The sequence below is a fragment of the Zosterops lateralis genome (genome assembly GCF_965231275.1).
Source record: "Zosterops lateralis genome assembly, chromosome: 1".
Taxonomy (NCBI): domain Eukaryota; kingdom Metazoa; phylum Chordata; class Aves; order Passeriformes; family Zosteropidae; genus Zosterops; species Zosterops lateralis.
Genome location: NC_139762.1, coordinates 6,798,544 through 6,813,776, shown reverse-complemented (window position 1 = coordinate 6,813,776; position 15,233 = coordinate 6,798,544). Strand labels below are relative to the sequence as shown.

General features: G+C 47.1%; 1 protein-coding gene across 1 annotated transcript in view; it reads left to right on the top strand.

Annotated features, from left to right (window-relative positions):
- Positions 1–951: 951 nt before the first annotated feature.
- Positions 952–15,233, top strand: part of ACVR2B (activin A receptor type 2B) — a 97,740-nt gene continuing 83,458 nt past the window's right edge. The window contains exon 1 of the mRNA XM_083879262.1: positions 952–1,466. Coding sequence (XP_083735388.1) covers positions 1,415–1,466 — 52 coding nt within the window. The 5' untranslated portion in view covers positions 952–1,414. The remainder of the gene's footprint in view (positions 1,467–15,233) is intronic.

Sequence of the window (15,233 nt, the reverse complement as noted above, 5' to 3'; positions counted from 1 at the left end):
CCAATCCGCACACCCCCTCTGCCTCCCTATGCCCCTAAACCCGCCCGTGTGCACACACCCCCCTCAGCCCCCTGTCCCTAAACCCGCCCGTGTGCACACAGCCCCCCTCAGCCCCCCGGCCCTGCCGCCGTCCCCCGCCCGCCGCTCGGGCCTCCCCGCGGGGCGCGGCCGTGACGGGCAGCGCCGCTCCCCACTCAGCGCCCGCGGAGCCCCCGCGCCGCACCGCCCCCTCCAGCCCCTTTGTATCCAACATCCGGGTTTCCCCGCTGGCTCCTCGCTGGCTTCTCCCTTCTTTTTTTTTTTTTTTTTTTTTTTTTTTTTTAGAAGCCATTTTGGACGCGGTTCAGGTTTTTTTTCCTCCCCTTTTTTTTTAATTATTAAAAGAAAAACCCCAAAACAACAACAACAACAACAGCAAATTCCCAAGCGCCATCAAACCTCCCTTTCCCTCTCCACGCTGTGTTTTGTTTTATTTTATTCTCCCGCCTCCCCATCCCGCACATGGCACCTCCCGCCGCGCCTCCGCGCCCGCCGCCCCGCGCAGCCCCGCGATGCCGCGGCCCCCCGCCGCCTCCTCCTCCTCCTCCTCCTCCTCCTCCCTGTCCTCCGGCGCCCCGCGGCCGCCCCGCGCCCCCTCCGCCGGCCCTTGCCTGCCGCTCCGCAGCCTCCCGGGATGCGGGGTCCGTACGAACCGCGCACGGTCCCGCTGCCGCCGCCGCCCCGCTCGCTGCCGGCGCGGGGAGCGCGCGTGGGATGCGCGGGGAGGAGGAGGAGGAAGAGGAGGAGGAGGAAGGGGAAGGGGGGGGGGATGCGCGCGTGTGTGTGCGGGGGAACGGGGGGAGCGCGCAACCCGCGCGCGGCTGCGCGGGCATTGCGCGGGAAGCGCGCGGGGGGGGCGGGGGCGGGGGCGTGTGCGCGCTCGCCCCTCGCTGCTGGGGGAGCCGGAGGGGCTGGGTCGGGAGGAGGAGGAGGAGGAGGGGGAAGGGGAAGAGAAGGAGGAGGAGGAGGAGGAGGGGGAGTCGGTGTGTGGTGCACGCCGCGCTCCCAGCACAAAAGCCCAGCGAAAGAAACTCTTGGAAAGCTGGGAGCGAACGGTGGGGCCGGGCAGGAGCAGGTCGAACCGTCCGGGTCTGTTCGTCTCCACTGGATAAATTTTGCCACTGCGAAGGAATTAAATCCGATTTTCTTCTTGTTGTTGTTTTTTATTTTTTTTTTCTTTTTCTTTTTTCCCACCCCCTACCTCCAGGATTTTTTTCTTCTTTTTTTCTTTTTGAGAGCGAGAGGGAAGGCAGAGCCGCGCTTCTCCCCCCGCTCTTTTCACGCGCTCGGTCTTTTTATTTTTATTTTTGTTTCCCTTGGGGTAGAGGTGCACGCGAGGGAAAAAAAAAAAAAAAAAAAAAAAAAGTAAAGGACTATGTTTGCTTCGTGGCTGACTTTCGCCGTGCTCTGGGGAACTTTCTGTGCAGGTAAGAGCCTTTCGGCGTGTTTACCTCTCGCTCGGGCTCTCGGTCGCGTCTCCAAACGCAGAATTGAATGGGCCGTGCGGTTATTTGCAGCCACCCTCCAGAGCAGAGCAGAGCACGCGAGCTGGGGAATCCCCCCACCGCTGCATCGCCTTCATCTCCTTTATTATTAATATTGTTATTATTATTTTTTCTTTCTTTTCACTCCCTCGCCCTCCCTCTCCGTTTTCTCCCTGCTCGCAGGACGAGCCCTCCCGTGCTGCTTTTTGTTCCCTCCAGGCAGCCTGTGGGAATTCATGGCAATGTAAACACGGCGCGATCTCGAGGAAACTTTGCAAAAATGGGCATTTACTTCTGGGCAGGGGCGTGGGGGGGAAGCCGAGGAGGCTGCAAGGGGTGGGGGGACAAGTTGGGAGCAGCGGGAGGAGACCTGGGGGTCTCTCCGGAATGGTGCGGGGTCCCTCAGGTAGTGGCCATGTGTGCGCTCCGCTCCCGCCGGGCTGCGCTTGTGTAACTCGGGGGGTGTGGGGGACCCTCCCCTCCGCCCCGAAGGGACCCCCCCGGTTCCCCATCACCCCCCCGGGACGCCGCTGTCCCATAGGGGTTAGCACGGAACGAGCCTTCTGGGACAGGCTGGCTCCGCGGGGAGCCGGGAGAAAGTTGGGAAAAAGGGGGTGTGTGTGCGGCGGGGGGTGCCTGGGGAGCATCCCTCCCGAGGAGGCTTCTGCGGCGGAGGAGGGTGTTTATTTTGTACCTTCTTCATCCCATTTATTTTACGGACGTGGGCTGGCCCCCAAACTTCATCTCCAACCTGCGGGGTGCGCGTCGTGCCGGGGGGCGCGAGTGGAAGTTCTCCCAAAGCCCGGGCACGGCCGGGGGAGTTGGAGGGGGCACCCGGGCAGCGCTTGGGGAGGAGGGGAGGGGCCTCCATGGGGTGCCCCATCCCGCAGCCCTCGGGGGGGCGGGAGGGCTCAGACCCGCCTGTGCTGCCCCCAGCACTGAAAACGCGGGCACGCTGGAAATCCCCGCGCTCCCCACTCTCCCTCCTTGCTTTAATTATTATTTCTATTATTATCATTATTATTTTCCCTATTTTTTTTTTTATTATTATTATTATCACTGGAGTTTCCTCATGAGAAACCAGTGCGGCAGCAATTTTCCTCTCCCCCCACCCCCCTCTTGCCTGGTGACCACGACCCCCCGGGGCTGAGCCCGCACCCCCCGCCCCGACGCTGGGCAGTGACTTGTTACGTCTCCTCCATCTCCCGGCCGGGGGCTCGTGGGGGACGCGGGAGGCTCCGGGGCCGAGGGGAGGCTCTTGGCGGCCGGGGGTTCCCGGGGGCAGCGATGCTGCCGCAGCCGTGCCCGCTCCGCGATGGGCAGCCGGGGAGTTCCCGGCGGCTCTGCCATCACCCACGGCGGGGTGGGCGGGTGGGGGCCGGGGGGGTTTCCCGGTGTGTGACCGCCCGTGCCCGTGTCCCCCGGCCCGGGGAAGGCGCTGCCCGGCGGGGCCGCGGGGGGAGCGGGCGCGGAGCCGGCCCCGGGGCGCTCCTGCAGCCGGGCTTCCTTTGTTCCGAGTGCCCATTAAATATGCGCTGCCACCGCCTGCCTCTGCCATTACCGGCGGTGCCAGCGCTTCATTATTATTTTTTTTTTAAGTCACACCGAAAGTGCGTGCGAGTGGCAATAAAAAGGGAGCGGATAATAATTTTATTTTTTTTTTAATTAATGTCTCAGTGAGCAAAGCCAGCTCGGACTTTTTTTTTTTTTTTTTTTTTTTTTTTTTTTTTTTTTTTTTTTTAATCTGATGGCTGGGACACTTGTACGCAGCTTTGTTTCCATGTGTTGGGAAGGGAGCTGTGCGGGTTTGTATTTACATAGCAGTGCTGAGGAGAGCAGGTATTTTGGAAGGGGGGGAGGTGGTGTATGTGTGTGTGTGTGCCAGCAGCATTCCTGGTGCTCGGCGTTGCTATCATCACAACAGCTCTCCTGGCTGGAAAATTCTATTATGTGCATAAAGGAGATTTATGGTCAATGTATTTTCTTTCCATAAATCTTGGAATCCTTTTATCTCGGGTGATTCAATAAAAAGAGATGGCTTCCGGATTTTTTTTGGTTTTGTTTTGGGTATGGCGTTGGGTTTTTGTTTGGTTTGGTTTTGGTATTTAACCTGATCCTATGGCTCTGTGCACAGAGTGACTGAAATGTAAGTTGGAGGGAAAAAAGCAATTGCTTTAAAAAAAATAGCACCCTGAAAGCTTCTTAAATGTATCATGTTATGAAAAAGATAATCTGACAGGGCATACCTATGCTGAATTTTTTGTGTCCCCCCCCGAAAATACAATAAAGAAACCTCAGAAAATGAATATAATTCTGTTTATTTGGAAAGGTCCTCTTGAATCACTAAATCAGTGCATTAGCCGTTCTGGAAATCCCTCCCTCTTTTAAAAGCCTTTCTTGTGATATTTATGAGCGTTTATCAAACGTGATCTTCATTGTCCAGTTTTTCCTGAAGCTGTTCAGTGAAAAAAAAAAAAAAAAAAAGAGGAAAACAAGCTGAGATACCTTAAGTTGGAATGTGTTGCTGGGATTCAGAGCACTGGGCTTTGCTCAAAGTATGTCTTTTGTGTGTGTACATGTTAGGGCTCTGAGAAAGTGGTGGGCTTTTCGAAAATCGCTTGACCTCCATTGTTGATGCTTCTCTACCTTGGCTGGCTGTAACAAAGCAAGCACGGGCTGCTGTTCTTTTTAAAAAATAAAATCTGTTATGCTTAAATTTTTTTGGAATACTGAGGATTCATTGAGGAAAACATTATGTTTATTTTTAGCCCTTTGTTTGCAAATTCTCTGCAGCCCAAATGTTCAGAAATCATGTTTTAATCGATGAGCTTCAGAAAATACAGAAGGTGTAAAAGGATTTGTCTTGCAGAATGCATTGCTAACATGTTTTCCAAGCCATTACATTACTTTTATTTCGGTGCAAGTTTAAGTAATGCCATGCAGCAATGAACTGTGCTGCAGATGGATCTGGTCTCCTCTTTCACTGTCTTGTATTTATCCTCTTGTGCTTGAGAAAGGGAATAAAACTGGCTTCATTAGCTTACTAATTAAACACAATGAAGTGCGTGGCCCAAGGTTAATGGCAACGGCCTTTAAAAACACAAAACTCTTGAACAGGTGTTTAGGATATATATGTTTTTTTAATCTGCTATCAAATCCAGATAATTATACCACCGAGATAACCACTGTCAGAGTCCTGTGGAGAAGAAAATGCTGTGTTAGAGATGCCAGTGACCAGTGTATTATTTTTAGTGGCATTATTTATAAACACCTCTCCAGGTCCTGCACAACCTGTGGTTTAGCTCCCCCCTCCTCTCCCCTCTCCATTTCGCAGCATCTTCCCTTTGGCTCCTGTGGACCAAGCAGCATTAAAAACCCCGCATCCCTGGACCAGAGTGAGGGGCTGGGCACTTAACTAAACTATTCACAGGCTGAAATTTCTGCCATCGCTTGTGCCTTTGAGCAGCCCGTGCAGGCTGTCAGGCTCCTGCTCGCTGGATGCAACGGGGAGAAGCGGCCAATTAAAGCGGAGGGCTCCCAGTGCCCGCGCCCGAGCTGTCACCAGCCTCCTGTCACCAGGCTCCTGTCACCAGCCTCCTGTCCACTCTGCTCTCCGGCAGCTAAAACACGCTTGTCAGGGTTTTTGGTGCTCCATGTGACGCAACAGTTGTGGACCTCCCCTGCTGACACTGAATAGATGGTAGAGAAGAAAGAAACAGGCCAGCCTCACTGGGTTTTTTCTTTCCCTCCACCTTTTTTTTTCTTTTCTGTTTTGTTGTTGTTTTTGTTCTCCTCTCTCCCTCCCACCATTTCCCCCCTTCCCCAAGCACGCACTCCTTGCTTTGCAGATCAGCCTAGGAGGGCTCCCTGGCTTCTCCAGCTCTGGGGGGCAGGACCAGTGCACAGGTTGAGATGGAAAAGGGCATCTTTGGAAATGTTGGTAATGGGATGATGGGACAGGCCCAGGAATCCTGCTGCTGTGTTTGCATCGTTCTTGTCCATGGGGTGGGTCCTCCTGCAGATGTCTTGTAGGTGTAAAAGGAGCCAAGGCATGGCTATCTTTATATATCAAGGGTGAAGGAGGTGGGTGGCAGAGATTTTTTTGAGGCTGGGCACCTGTCAAGGGTGTGTTTGTATGCTCTGCCCAAAGGCAAAGTTGCCTGTTCCTAGAAAGCCACGACACCTTTGCAATGAAACAAATAAAACCCAAAGTTACTCCATGTTTGGAGCCTTATAGCAGAAGGTGTTTTCACAGTCATGTTCCAGGATCTGCTTTTGGAAACATTTCTAAAATTTAGTGCTAAAAGTAGTTGACCTTGTGGTGCTGCACTAGAATAGTCAGAATTAAATGTGATTTTAGGAGCACAGGATCTTTCAGGCCCCATGAAATGTAACACATTTTCATCAAACATACCCAGGACAGTGGTCTGAAAGATGTGACAGTGCCTTGATAACTCCCCTGGCAGGGCCCAGGCAAGGAAAGACCCTGATGCTCTGATATCTCCTTATGGTGCTTTCCAGCCCTTGCCTGGAAATCCTTCAGTCCAGCCCTGCCAGCTGGCCCTGGAGAAGTGTGACTGTAATTTGGGAAGGTGCAGGTGGGGGAGAGAACCCACTGGAGTTCAGTGGTGATCTAGAACCTCATGAAAGCCCAGATGGGGTCTTGCTCTCAGGCAACTGGAGAAGTGCTTGTGCACTGAGAAAGTCTCCTGGGAGCAGCTCAGGGAGTCAGGGTTGGTCGGTGCCTGCTGCAGAGTTGGCATTTTCTTGCTGCTGGGCTGGAGGAGTGGTGTGTGTCACCAGGGCAGGTGGCTGAGTTCCCCAGGTCCCTCAGGGGGCAGTGGGGTGTGCAGTGAGGGGCTGTGCCTTGGCACCACCACAGTGCCCGGGCTCCAGGGCTCTCCCTGCAACAAAACGTTGTGGGAACTTGGGAAATGGGAACCACAGAGTGTAATCTCTGCTTTAAAGAGGTGTTGTCTTTCTCTTTTATCCCTTCTTGGCCTTTGATTTTTAAACTAGCAGGGGAGTGTGATTTTCCTGCCTGGCCAATAGCACTGCCTGGATCTGAATTATTCAGTGTAGCACTTGGCATTCTGCACCCTGTTCCCACTTAAGCTCTTTTTCGCCTGTTCCTTCATGTGGTGATTTTCACATCAGTGAAATTGGATGTGTTTAAGGGAGGTGTTTGTGGCCGAAGTATTCACCAGTATAAGCTCTGCTCTTCCCCTTCCCTTTCCCCTCCATTAACCATTGAGGATCAACTAATGTCTAATCTCTTCTCTTCATTATTACTTCATTCTGAAATAATTTTGTATCTCATTATTCATTTATTCCTTTAAGGTATATTAGAAATATATGCATCACTCCCCCCCAGTCTTCTTTGTAAGGTTTCTTGGAGCCACTGAAGTCAGAGGGGCAAAGAAGTAAAGATAAAACACTCTGCCTGCATTCTGCAGAGCCAGCACAATTTAATGCTTAGATTTGAATATAACTGTTGGTCTTTTTCACCAATTTCATGTTCTTTTCTCTCTGTCATCTTCCTCCTTTACTGTGGTATAGCTTCAATTCAAACTAAAAGTTAAGAGCAGCAATTGTCAGTGTACACTGTAAAATAATAATATGCTTCCCTCCAGCACAGAAGTGCCTCTTATTTTGCCAGTATTTAAGTCTTTTACTCTGATTAGGTTATTGCATGTGGCATTGGTCCATCATGCTACTTAAGAAAAAAATCTGTTGCTGGTGTCTAGGTGCCTCAGAAAAATACAGCTCCTCTTTTTGCAATTTGCTGTTTGTGTAGAGAGAAGGTCCCTGCCCCAAAAACCCTGAGCAGAGGGGCCAAGAGGGAGAAAATTCTGCCTGCAAGTGCTCCCTGCTGCATCATGAAGTGGCTCAGCCAAGGTCACACCAAGTATTTTGTACCTGTACTGAAAGAATAATCTGCATGAAGAACTGTTTCTGTATGGGGTAAAATCGGGCTTCAGCCTGAGTGTGCTCTGTCCACCTTATGTGATTTTTGAATTTCTTTTCTTCTGGTGGCTGTGCTGGAGGTCGTTGGTGTATTTTCAGTCTTGGAAAGATCCTTTTCTCTTAGGTTGGGCTGCCTGCAAGCAGGGACTGGCTCATGCATACAGGTGTGCAAAAAAGAAACACAGAGGAAGGAGCAGCAGCCTGTTTGTGCCTGGCTGGAGGAAGATGTGAATGACCTGTTTCTCATCAATAATTCCACGATTTCCACCTTGGTGTGTCATTTCACCACAGATTCAGTTTCGGACTCTGCTCAGAGGATTGCTCAGGCCTGGCTGCAGAGTGAGAGGCAGCCTGGGTATGGAGCACCCTTTTTGGCCTTTGTGATGGGCTTGGGGTATGTTAAGGAGCTGAAATAAATATTTGAAAATGTTTTCTAGAAGTGAAAGTTGTATCTCTGGATGTTTAATCTGGGAACATAACAAAAATCTACCAGGTCTTCCCTGGTGGGAGTGACTTCTCTGAGATCTTGAAAGTCAGTGGCAGGGCAAGGGCACTGCTCTCCATCCTCTTGGCTGGTCTCTGACCACTGCATTATCCTTTTTTGTCCACCTGGAATTAAATTTGCTGGGAAAAATAAAATGTTCTGGTAATTTTATTACCAGATATATAATTTTGTTTTGTGTTTTGTTTTTCTCTTGTCTCAATCTCATAGTAATGTATAGTGTACAACTGCCTTCTCTTTAAATACAGAGAATAAAGCACATGCATGAAAAAGATGCAGTGCTTTACAATCTGAGCTCCATTAATTTTCACTGAAGTGGATATTCGTGCAAATTTAGATCTGGATTTTGAACTGGACTCTTTATGTCTAATAAGTACCTTTGTGTGATGAAGGGAGAGGAAAAAGATGCTCCTGGGAGCAGAGGGGGCGAGTTAATCCTCCTCCAGTAAAGCTGGAAATGGAATGCATTGCTATCAGTTCTGCAGAGAAATAAACAAAACCTGGGGGAAATGAATCTGTGTCTGGCACTTTCCAGACCAGACCCAAATCCCAGACCTGTGCTGAATGTGTCCCAAACCACAGCAGCAAATGTTGTCATCTTAAAAATTCCATAGTAGCTGACACTGCAGGGTCTTAGGTGCTGTGACTGCCTCCACCTTTAAAAAAAAAAGTTATTTATTTGTCTTATTTAAAGCTTTTTTCCCATTATAGAACTTGTTTTCTTTATGGTAGCAGAACTTTAAATTTTCTGTGTGGTGCCAGTAGTGCTAATGTAATGCTTCTTCCTAATTTATTTCTCTAAGGTGTGAGATGATAAGCCTTTGAGTGGATGAGAGGGATAAAGTTAGCTCCATTTGTGCTTGATCTATCAAATGGTCAATCTAGGTCACTAACTGTTCTTTTCTTCGACATTTAGCTATTTAAAATGCCTTGTGTAATGGGTGCAGCTTCTAAAATCTGGCTTTTAGGAATATTTTGCTTATACATAATTCACCTCTGCTGACTGCTTTGAATTCCTGGGGAGGGGAGAATGTAGCCATGGGTCTGAAGTGAAGAAATGTTCAATCAAAACTTGTCTCCTTTTTGTGACTTTTAAAAAGTATTTCAGAGAATGAGAATATTGCAGGGTTTTTAAGCCCTTTTAGCACTGTTCTTATGTTTTTCAGTCTCTGGATTGCTTCTGAGGTCTGGTGGCTACTGCTGCAGTTTGGCTGAGCTGTCTGCAAACTCCCCACTCCAGTTGCTCTGTTTGCTACTGTTACTGTCTTCTTCTGGGAAAAGAGTGCATTTGAGCTTTGCACAGTTGATGTCCAGGCCTTTCTCTGAGGCAGCAAGCTGAGCTTTACAATAGGAGAGTTGTGAGGAGGCTGTGGCACAGGTTTTGGAAGAGCCAGTGAGCTTTGTAGGTGAGAAGGCATTGGCTTTGCTTCAGACCAGTGCATTGCCACACGGATTTGCAGGAGTCCCTGTACTTAGAAGAGGGAAACTGCAATTGACTTAGGATGGAGCTGCTCAGCAAAGCACAGGTTTGTGGTTATCCTGGTGGTAGCCTTGTCCTCACTCTTGGGACAACTGAGCCATGGCAATGCAACCTTCAGGCTCCCAGCTCTCTTCTTTCTCCAAGTCTTTATGTTTTGGGGCTTTTTCCCCCTCAGTATGGCAACTGGAACAATGGGATTTGTATGGGCGCTTTAGTTCCTGAGGGTAATTAATGGGTTAAGAATGCTAATTCCCCGGTATATTTGCAGGCTGAGAAATTCAGTTGTCCTTGGGTTTTTGTGGCGAGAGTATCCAGTTACAGCCTGGCGGCAGCTATTGGGCAGCTCTCGGGTGCACAAAAGTTTGAACTCATAATCCTTTGCTTTCACATGCACCCACAGCTTATCAGGCACCTTCAGTTTTATAGGAAAGTTTCTGTTAAAGCACATTCTTATGCCTGGGGTAAGGCGTTTTTATTCAAATACCTGTTGCAGTTGTGCTGGAAAACTCTCACCTGGGTGTCTCTTAAAAAGTGAGTTTTTGTGGTGGGCAATAGGCTCTGGTGCTGACAACACCTGGAACAGTTCTCTGCTATGAAATTCCTTTTTATGTAAGGAGCCTGGGATATAGATAAAGCTTAGCACAACCTGAAGCAGGATGGTGGTTTTTGGTGCTTGGTGCTGCCTTACTGGGATGCTGGCTCTGGCTGCTGCCAGGTGTGGTGTGGATTTGAGTGCCCAGGTCTGGTGAGAATTCTGGAGCCTCTGGAGAATTCTGGTGTGGCATCACCATCTCTGCATGGAGCCTCAGGTGGGGATGGTGTCACAGGATGTGCCCTGCCACTGAGCTGTATCATCCATGCGCCTGGGCTTCCTTTGAAATATTTTAAAGACAAGTGTTTAAAAGAAACCCAAACCACAACACAACCCCCAACTTCCTTCTCCCACCAAAAGCAAACCTCAGAAAAAGCAAAAAAAAAAAAACAACAACAACAACAAAAAAAAAAAAAAAAAAAAAAAAAAAAAAAAAAAACACAAAAAAAAAAACCAAAAAAACACAAAAACAAAAAACTCTAACAATCCCAAACTCATGAAGGTGAATGTTTTGATCTGATTGCTGTTGTTTTACTGCCATAGGCTCTTCCTTAGGCTCCTGGAGCATCTCTATAAAGACAAATCATGAAGCTGGGCCCTGTGGAAGGGCTCAGCAATAGCGAGAAATTCCTGTGTAGGTTTTAATCATCTTTTACAGTATTTGAAACAACACAGTGGCCCTCCAGTCCCAGTTTCCAGGTTTCTTTGGGTATGTGATAAAGACCAGTAATGCCTGATGGAGCCTTCTGATGAGCACACTTGCTGTCCCTGAGTGTTTCCTGTCGTGGGTACAGCTCGGTGGCATAAAGCTCATTCAGCCTGGATTTTGCTGGATGCAAAAAAGCAGAAAAATAAAGGAAAAAACCCTCCCCACTGAATGTGCTGTCCCCAGGGCTGTTGTCTCCCGATGCCCTGACACTCTGCCTGCTCACATTGTCAGGAGATTGGCTGCATGTGCCCGTTCCTGGAGGGTGTTTTAACATTTATGTTGTGCCTTAGGTAACTATGGAAGTCTTTTACAGCTAATTTTTATTCCAGTAAAAAGTTTCCTCTAGATACATAGTTTCTGCTATCATCTAATGGGACCCAGTTAGCGCTGCTGAAAGCAAACATGAGAAACTTTTTTTCTTAATTGGTAACAGAATTTCCTTTCCCATGCAATCTTGTAGGGATCGACTATTTATTATGTAGCAGCTGAAAGAAGCCCTCCAAGGTAACTGTGAGCCTCAGAGGTAAACGAGATGCAAGTGTATCTGTCTGGGTAACTGTGTCTGTAGGCTCCTTCTCAATGAATCCCTGGTGAAAGAAGAGACCCTGAGCGAGGGCTGTGCCCTTCTCCTGCACCCCAGAGTCTCCCTGACATTTTTTGTACATGGAAATGATTTCGAACAAGCCAACATGCTCAGCTTTGAAGTGTGGTACAACAAAATAAAGTTGGCTAAAAATAGGTCTCAATATGAAAGACAGGCAAAAACTGGGAGAGGGGGGAGCAGAGAGTCGTTTTACAGGCATTGTTGATAGAATTTCAGGGTCCCGAGAAGGGAAGATGAATGTCTTTCTGTTATAGTAACAGCTGCTCTCTGTCCATCGGGATCCAGCGTTTGCCGATCCAACTCATAATAATTAAACAAAAGAGTTATTTCATAGCAGCCTTGGTGGAGGATTTGTGTTGGAATTTTATCTTTTTCGGTTTGTATTTTTCTTTGTCTAATTAAGAAAAATATGAAGTTAACCTCTCACCTGGACTGGGGCCCACCCCTCAGCAGATCCATTACAACTGAGGGGAAGCTGTCTGGTGGCTGAGCCATTCAGAGCTATATTAATTAAACAAATGAATAAACAAAAACAAAACAAAACAAAATAACATTCATTTTCTCTAATTCACTTGTTCTTTGTGAGCTTTCCAGGGATTTTGTGTCCTGAATGTGTGATTTAGGTGTTAGTAGCTCCCTAGTATGGCCACACAATGCAAAATGGAGATTTCTTCTCTTCTTTCCTTTTATTTTTTAGTGGTTTCCACTCCTCTCCCCACCTTGAGGGCTAGAAGGTCTCTTGTCTCAGAGAAGAGATGCAAAGAAGTCTCAGTTGCAATGTGTGGCATCATTTTGGGAATTGATCTGCATCTTTGTGGGACTTTATTCTGATGCACTTAACTCTGCAAAACCCTTTGGTGTGGGTCAGTCTTGGGGGCAGAGAGGTCCAGAGCAAGACAAAACTTCTTTACTTGGTACCTTCTCATGTGTCCAGCCATGTTTGTGGTTGCAGCCTCCTCTTTGCAGAGTTCTCCCACCTCCCCCTGCCACCGTGGAGGGTTTCCAGGAGATTGCACCTGGAAATAGCTGGCTTGTCCTTTCCTTTCATCACAGTGGCACAGCTTTTTAAAAAGATTTGCTGGAGCTACCATTCCTTGAAGATCACACGCTGGGATTTATCCAGGGCTGGTGCACCACAAGCAGTTACCTGATGTCCAGGGCTCCTATCACAGGATCTTTTCCCAGGTTTTAATGGAATCCATGCCTCCATGTAGCTGCCTTTTGAACCCTGTCTGTTAATTTAATGCCATTTACCCTTCTCCAAAGGAGAGTGGGCCCAGTTGGATGGTAAGGTTAAAACCTGAGCTGTGCTATGTTTATATTAATAATTTCCACTGGTGAAATATGGATCTGAGACTTTGCTCATTCATTTAAACCTCATAGTTAATAGGCAATAGTGGAAATGTACCATGTACATGATTATTGCAATGACCTGATTTCACATGCACTTCTTATCTAACTTCTGATAAAAAAAGAAAAAAAAAGAAAGAAAGAATTATATATAAAATTGATTTTGGAAGCCCTGTGAAGGAGAAGGAAACCACTTATTTCAGCCCCCAAATTTCTCTGAGCTGTAGAAACATTGTCAAAGTAATTGTAGCCTTTTCAGGTTTTTTCCACATAGATTTCTTTTTGTGTAGTCTCGGAAAAACTCTGCTCTGTTGATGGATGTCACTGTTTTTTTACTTGTGACAAATATCTCCCAAGGTATTGTTTGAGTGATGTAGAATTGGTTCATGTGTAAAATTCTAGCTTTTCATGAATACTTTATCATGAATTTGTGCATGCCAGGTTCTTCTGGATTAAGGTGTTATACCTTTAGTGGTTTGCTGTGGGATATCATCTTAATCATTTCTGCTGTAATTTAATCATCTTAATTAAAATTGCATTGAATTGTGGAAAGTAATTTGGGTCTGGAGAGCAGTGGGGTTCATATTTGTATTTTTTTTTCTTTTTCTTGTTAGATAATGGTAATGGTCTTGGCAATGATTCTGCTAAAAATTAGCACAGTGTATAAAAACTCATGTTGCCAAGTTAGTCCAGTATTTCTCCAGCTAATTGTGGCCTTGAAGGCTATAACATAAAAGGTCATCTTTGTTAGTGAACTGCAGGCTTCTCCTGCGAGACAGAAATCCATGTCCTTATCAAGGATGAAATCTTGGCTCCTTGGTTACACAATTGAGCTTTGCTATAATTTGGACATCATTAGGCTCTCTATTAAAGCTGAGGAACACTCTAATCAATCTTGGTGCTTTGGTTTCTTAAATGTACTTCTGTATCTGAATTCATGTTATGGCTTCCCTTTCTTTTTCTGCTCCATGAAGGAGAAGGGTCTGAAAAATGACATGGGATGAAAAGTTGCTGGTTTCCTCTTTTTGGGGTGTTTCTTTCCCAGAAAACTTCTGATCGTGACAAGGGTTATGAGAGCTGGGATGTTCAACCTCCTCATCTTGTGTTGAGAAATAGGAGGAGACGTTCTGGAAAAAGCAACCACTCAGTTTGGTTTGTGCTCTTAAACAATAAAAAAAAATCCCCATAAAACTCCACAAAACCAAAATTTATTAGTGGTTGGCATTACTTTTTCTTTAAACCCAAACAAAAGGGGTTTAATTGTTTTTTTGGTGGGAATAAAAGCCTTCTACCCAAGCCAGATTTCTGTTTCTGTGGCACATGGTCATGGGGCAGAATTGTGGGGGAAAGAAAGATGTTTGTATTGTGCTTTTATCCCTGTTTTTGTGTTCTGGGATTTGTTTTCATTGGGATGTTGGCACTCCCAGGAACGTATTTTTGTGGCTCTGACTTGTGCATTGTAAAACACAGCCAACGCTTGCCATTTCTTTGTTTGACTGCTGTTTCTTTAACCAGCAGATATTTTTCTAGTTGGATAGATAAATGGATCTTTCCCAGTCACTGGCAGTTAGATCTGACTTTGCACAGCTATATAAGTTAGATCTGTGCTTCAGCAGAGCTTCCTTCTCAAGATTTTGGAGAGTCTAGGATTTGGTGGCTTCCATCACCTCTGTCTGGATGAATGATGTGACAAACACTGTGCAGTTTTGCAGCCAATCCATGTACGTGCTGTGGCTCTGCTCAGATAACACATTACGCCTTTAAAAACAAGTGAAAACTGGAAAAGAGACTGTGTTGTGCTTGCAGATGGAGAAAGCTCTATCCAGGGACTTTGGTATCTAGCAACTTCTTTTCAGGAGTCCTGCTTTTCCCTGAATCTGCTTACAGGGGCTCCCAGCCTCATGCTGGTACCACCACCAGCAACTGCTTGCTGTGTGATGCCTGCTGAGGTGCTGAGTGGCATCAGGAATGGGCTGTGTACCATCTCAATTACAACCCCCTGGCTGGTACTTTCCCCAGTTCCTGCCTAATGGATCAGAGCTCTCCCCCAGACTCCCTGAAAAAATTTACTCTTTGAGTAATTAGGAGAACCTAATGTTTCTGCTCTGGAGGGGTGAGCTTCCTCAGGCTGCGAGTTTTTAATGAAAACTTTAGGTTATGAATGTGCCATCATCTCATTGCTGTTCCTTACTGTGTGGCATCCTGTTGGTCTAAGGTAGTTTAACTGTCTCCAGCCTAAATTGAGTGCTGCTTTTGGTATTTATAAACTCTACAACTGTTAAACCAAGCCAGACCTCCAGTTTCAGCAATGGCAGTGGGATTGAAGGCAAGGAGTTGTCTCTAAGGAATACAGTCTATTATAGGTTGGGTATAAATCAACCTCTGACTTGTGGGTGTTGGGAGGAAAATTTCCTTGGGGACTAGTAATCCAGAGTCAGCCTCCTATAAATCTGCTTGGATCTTCTCCTGAAGCATGTGGAGCTACTGGAGAGCTGATTATGGATGT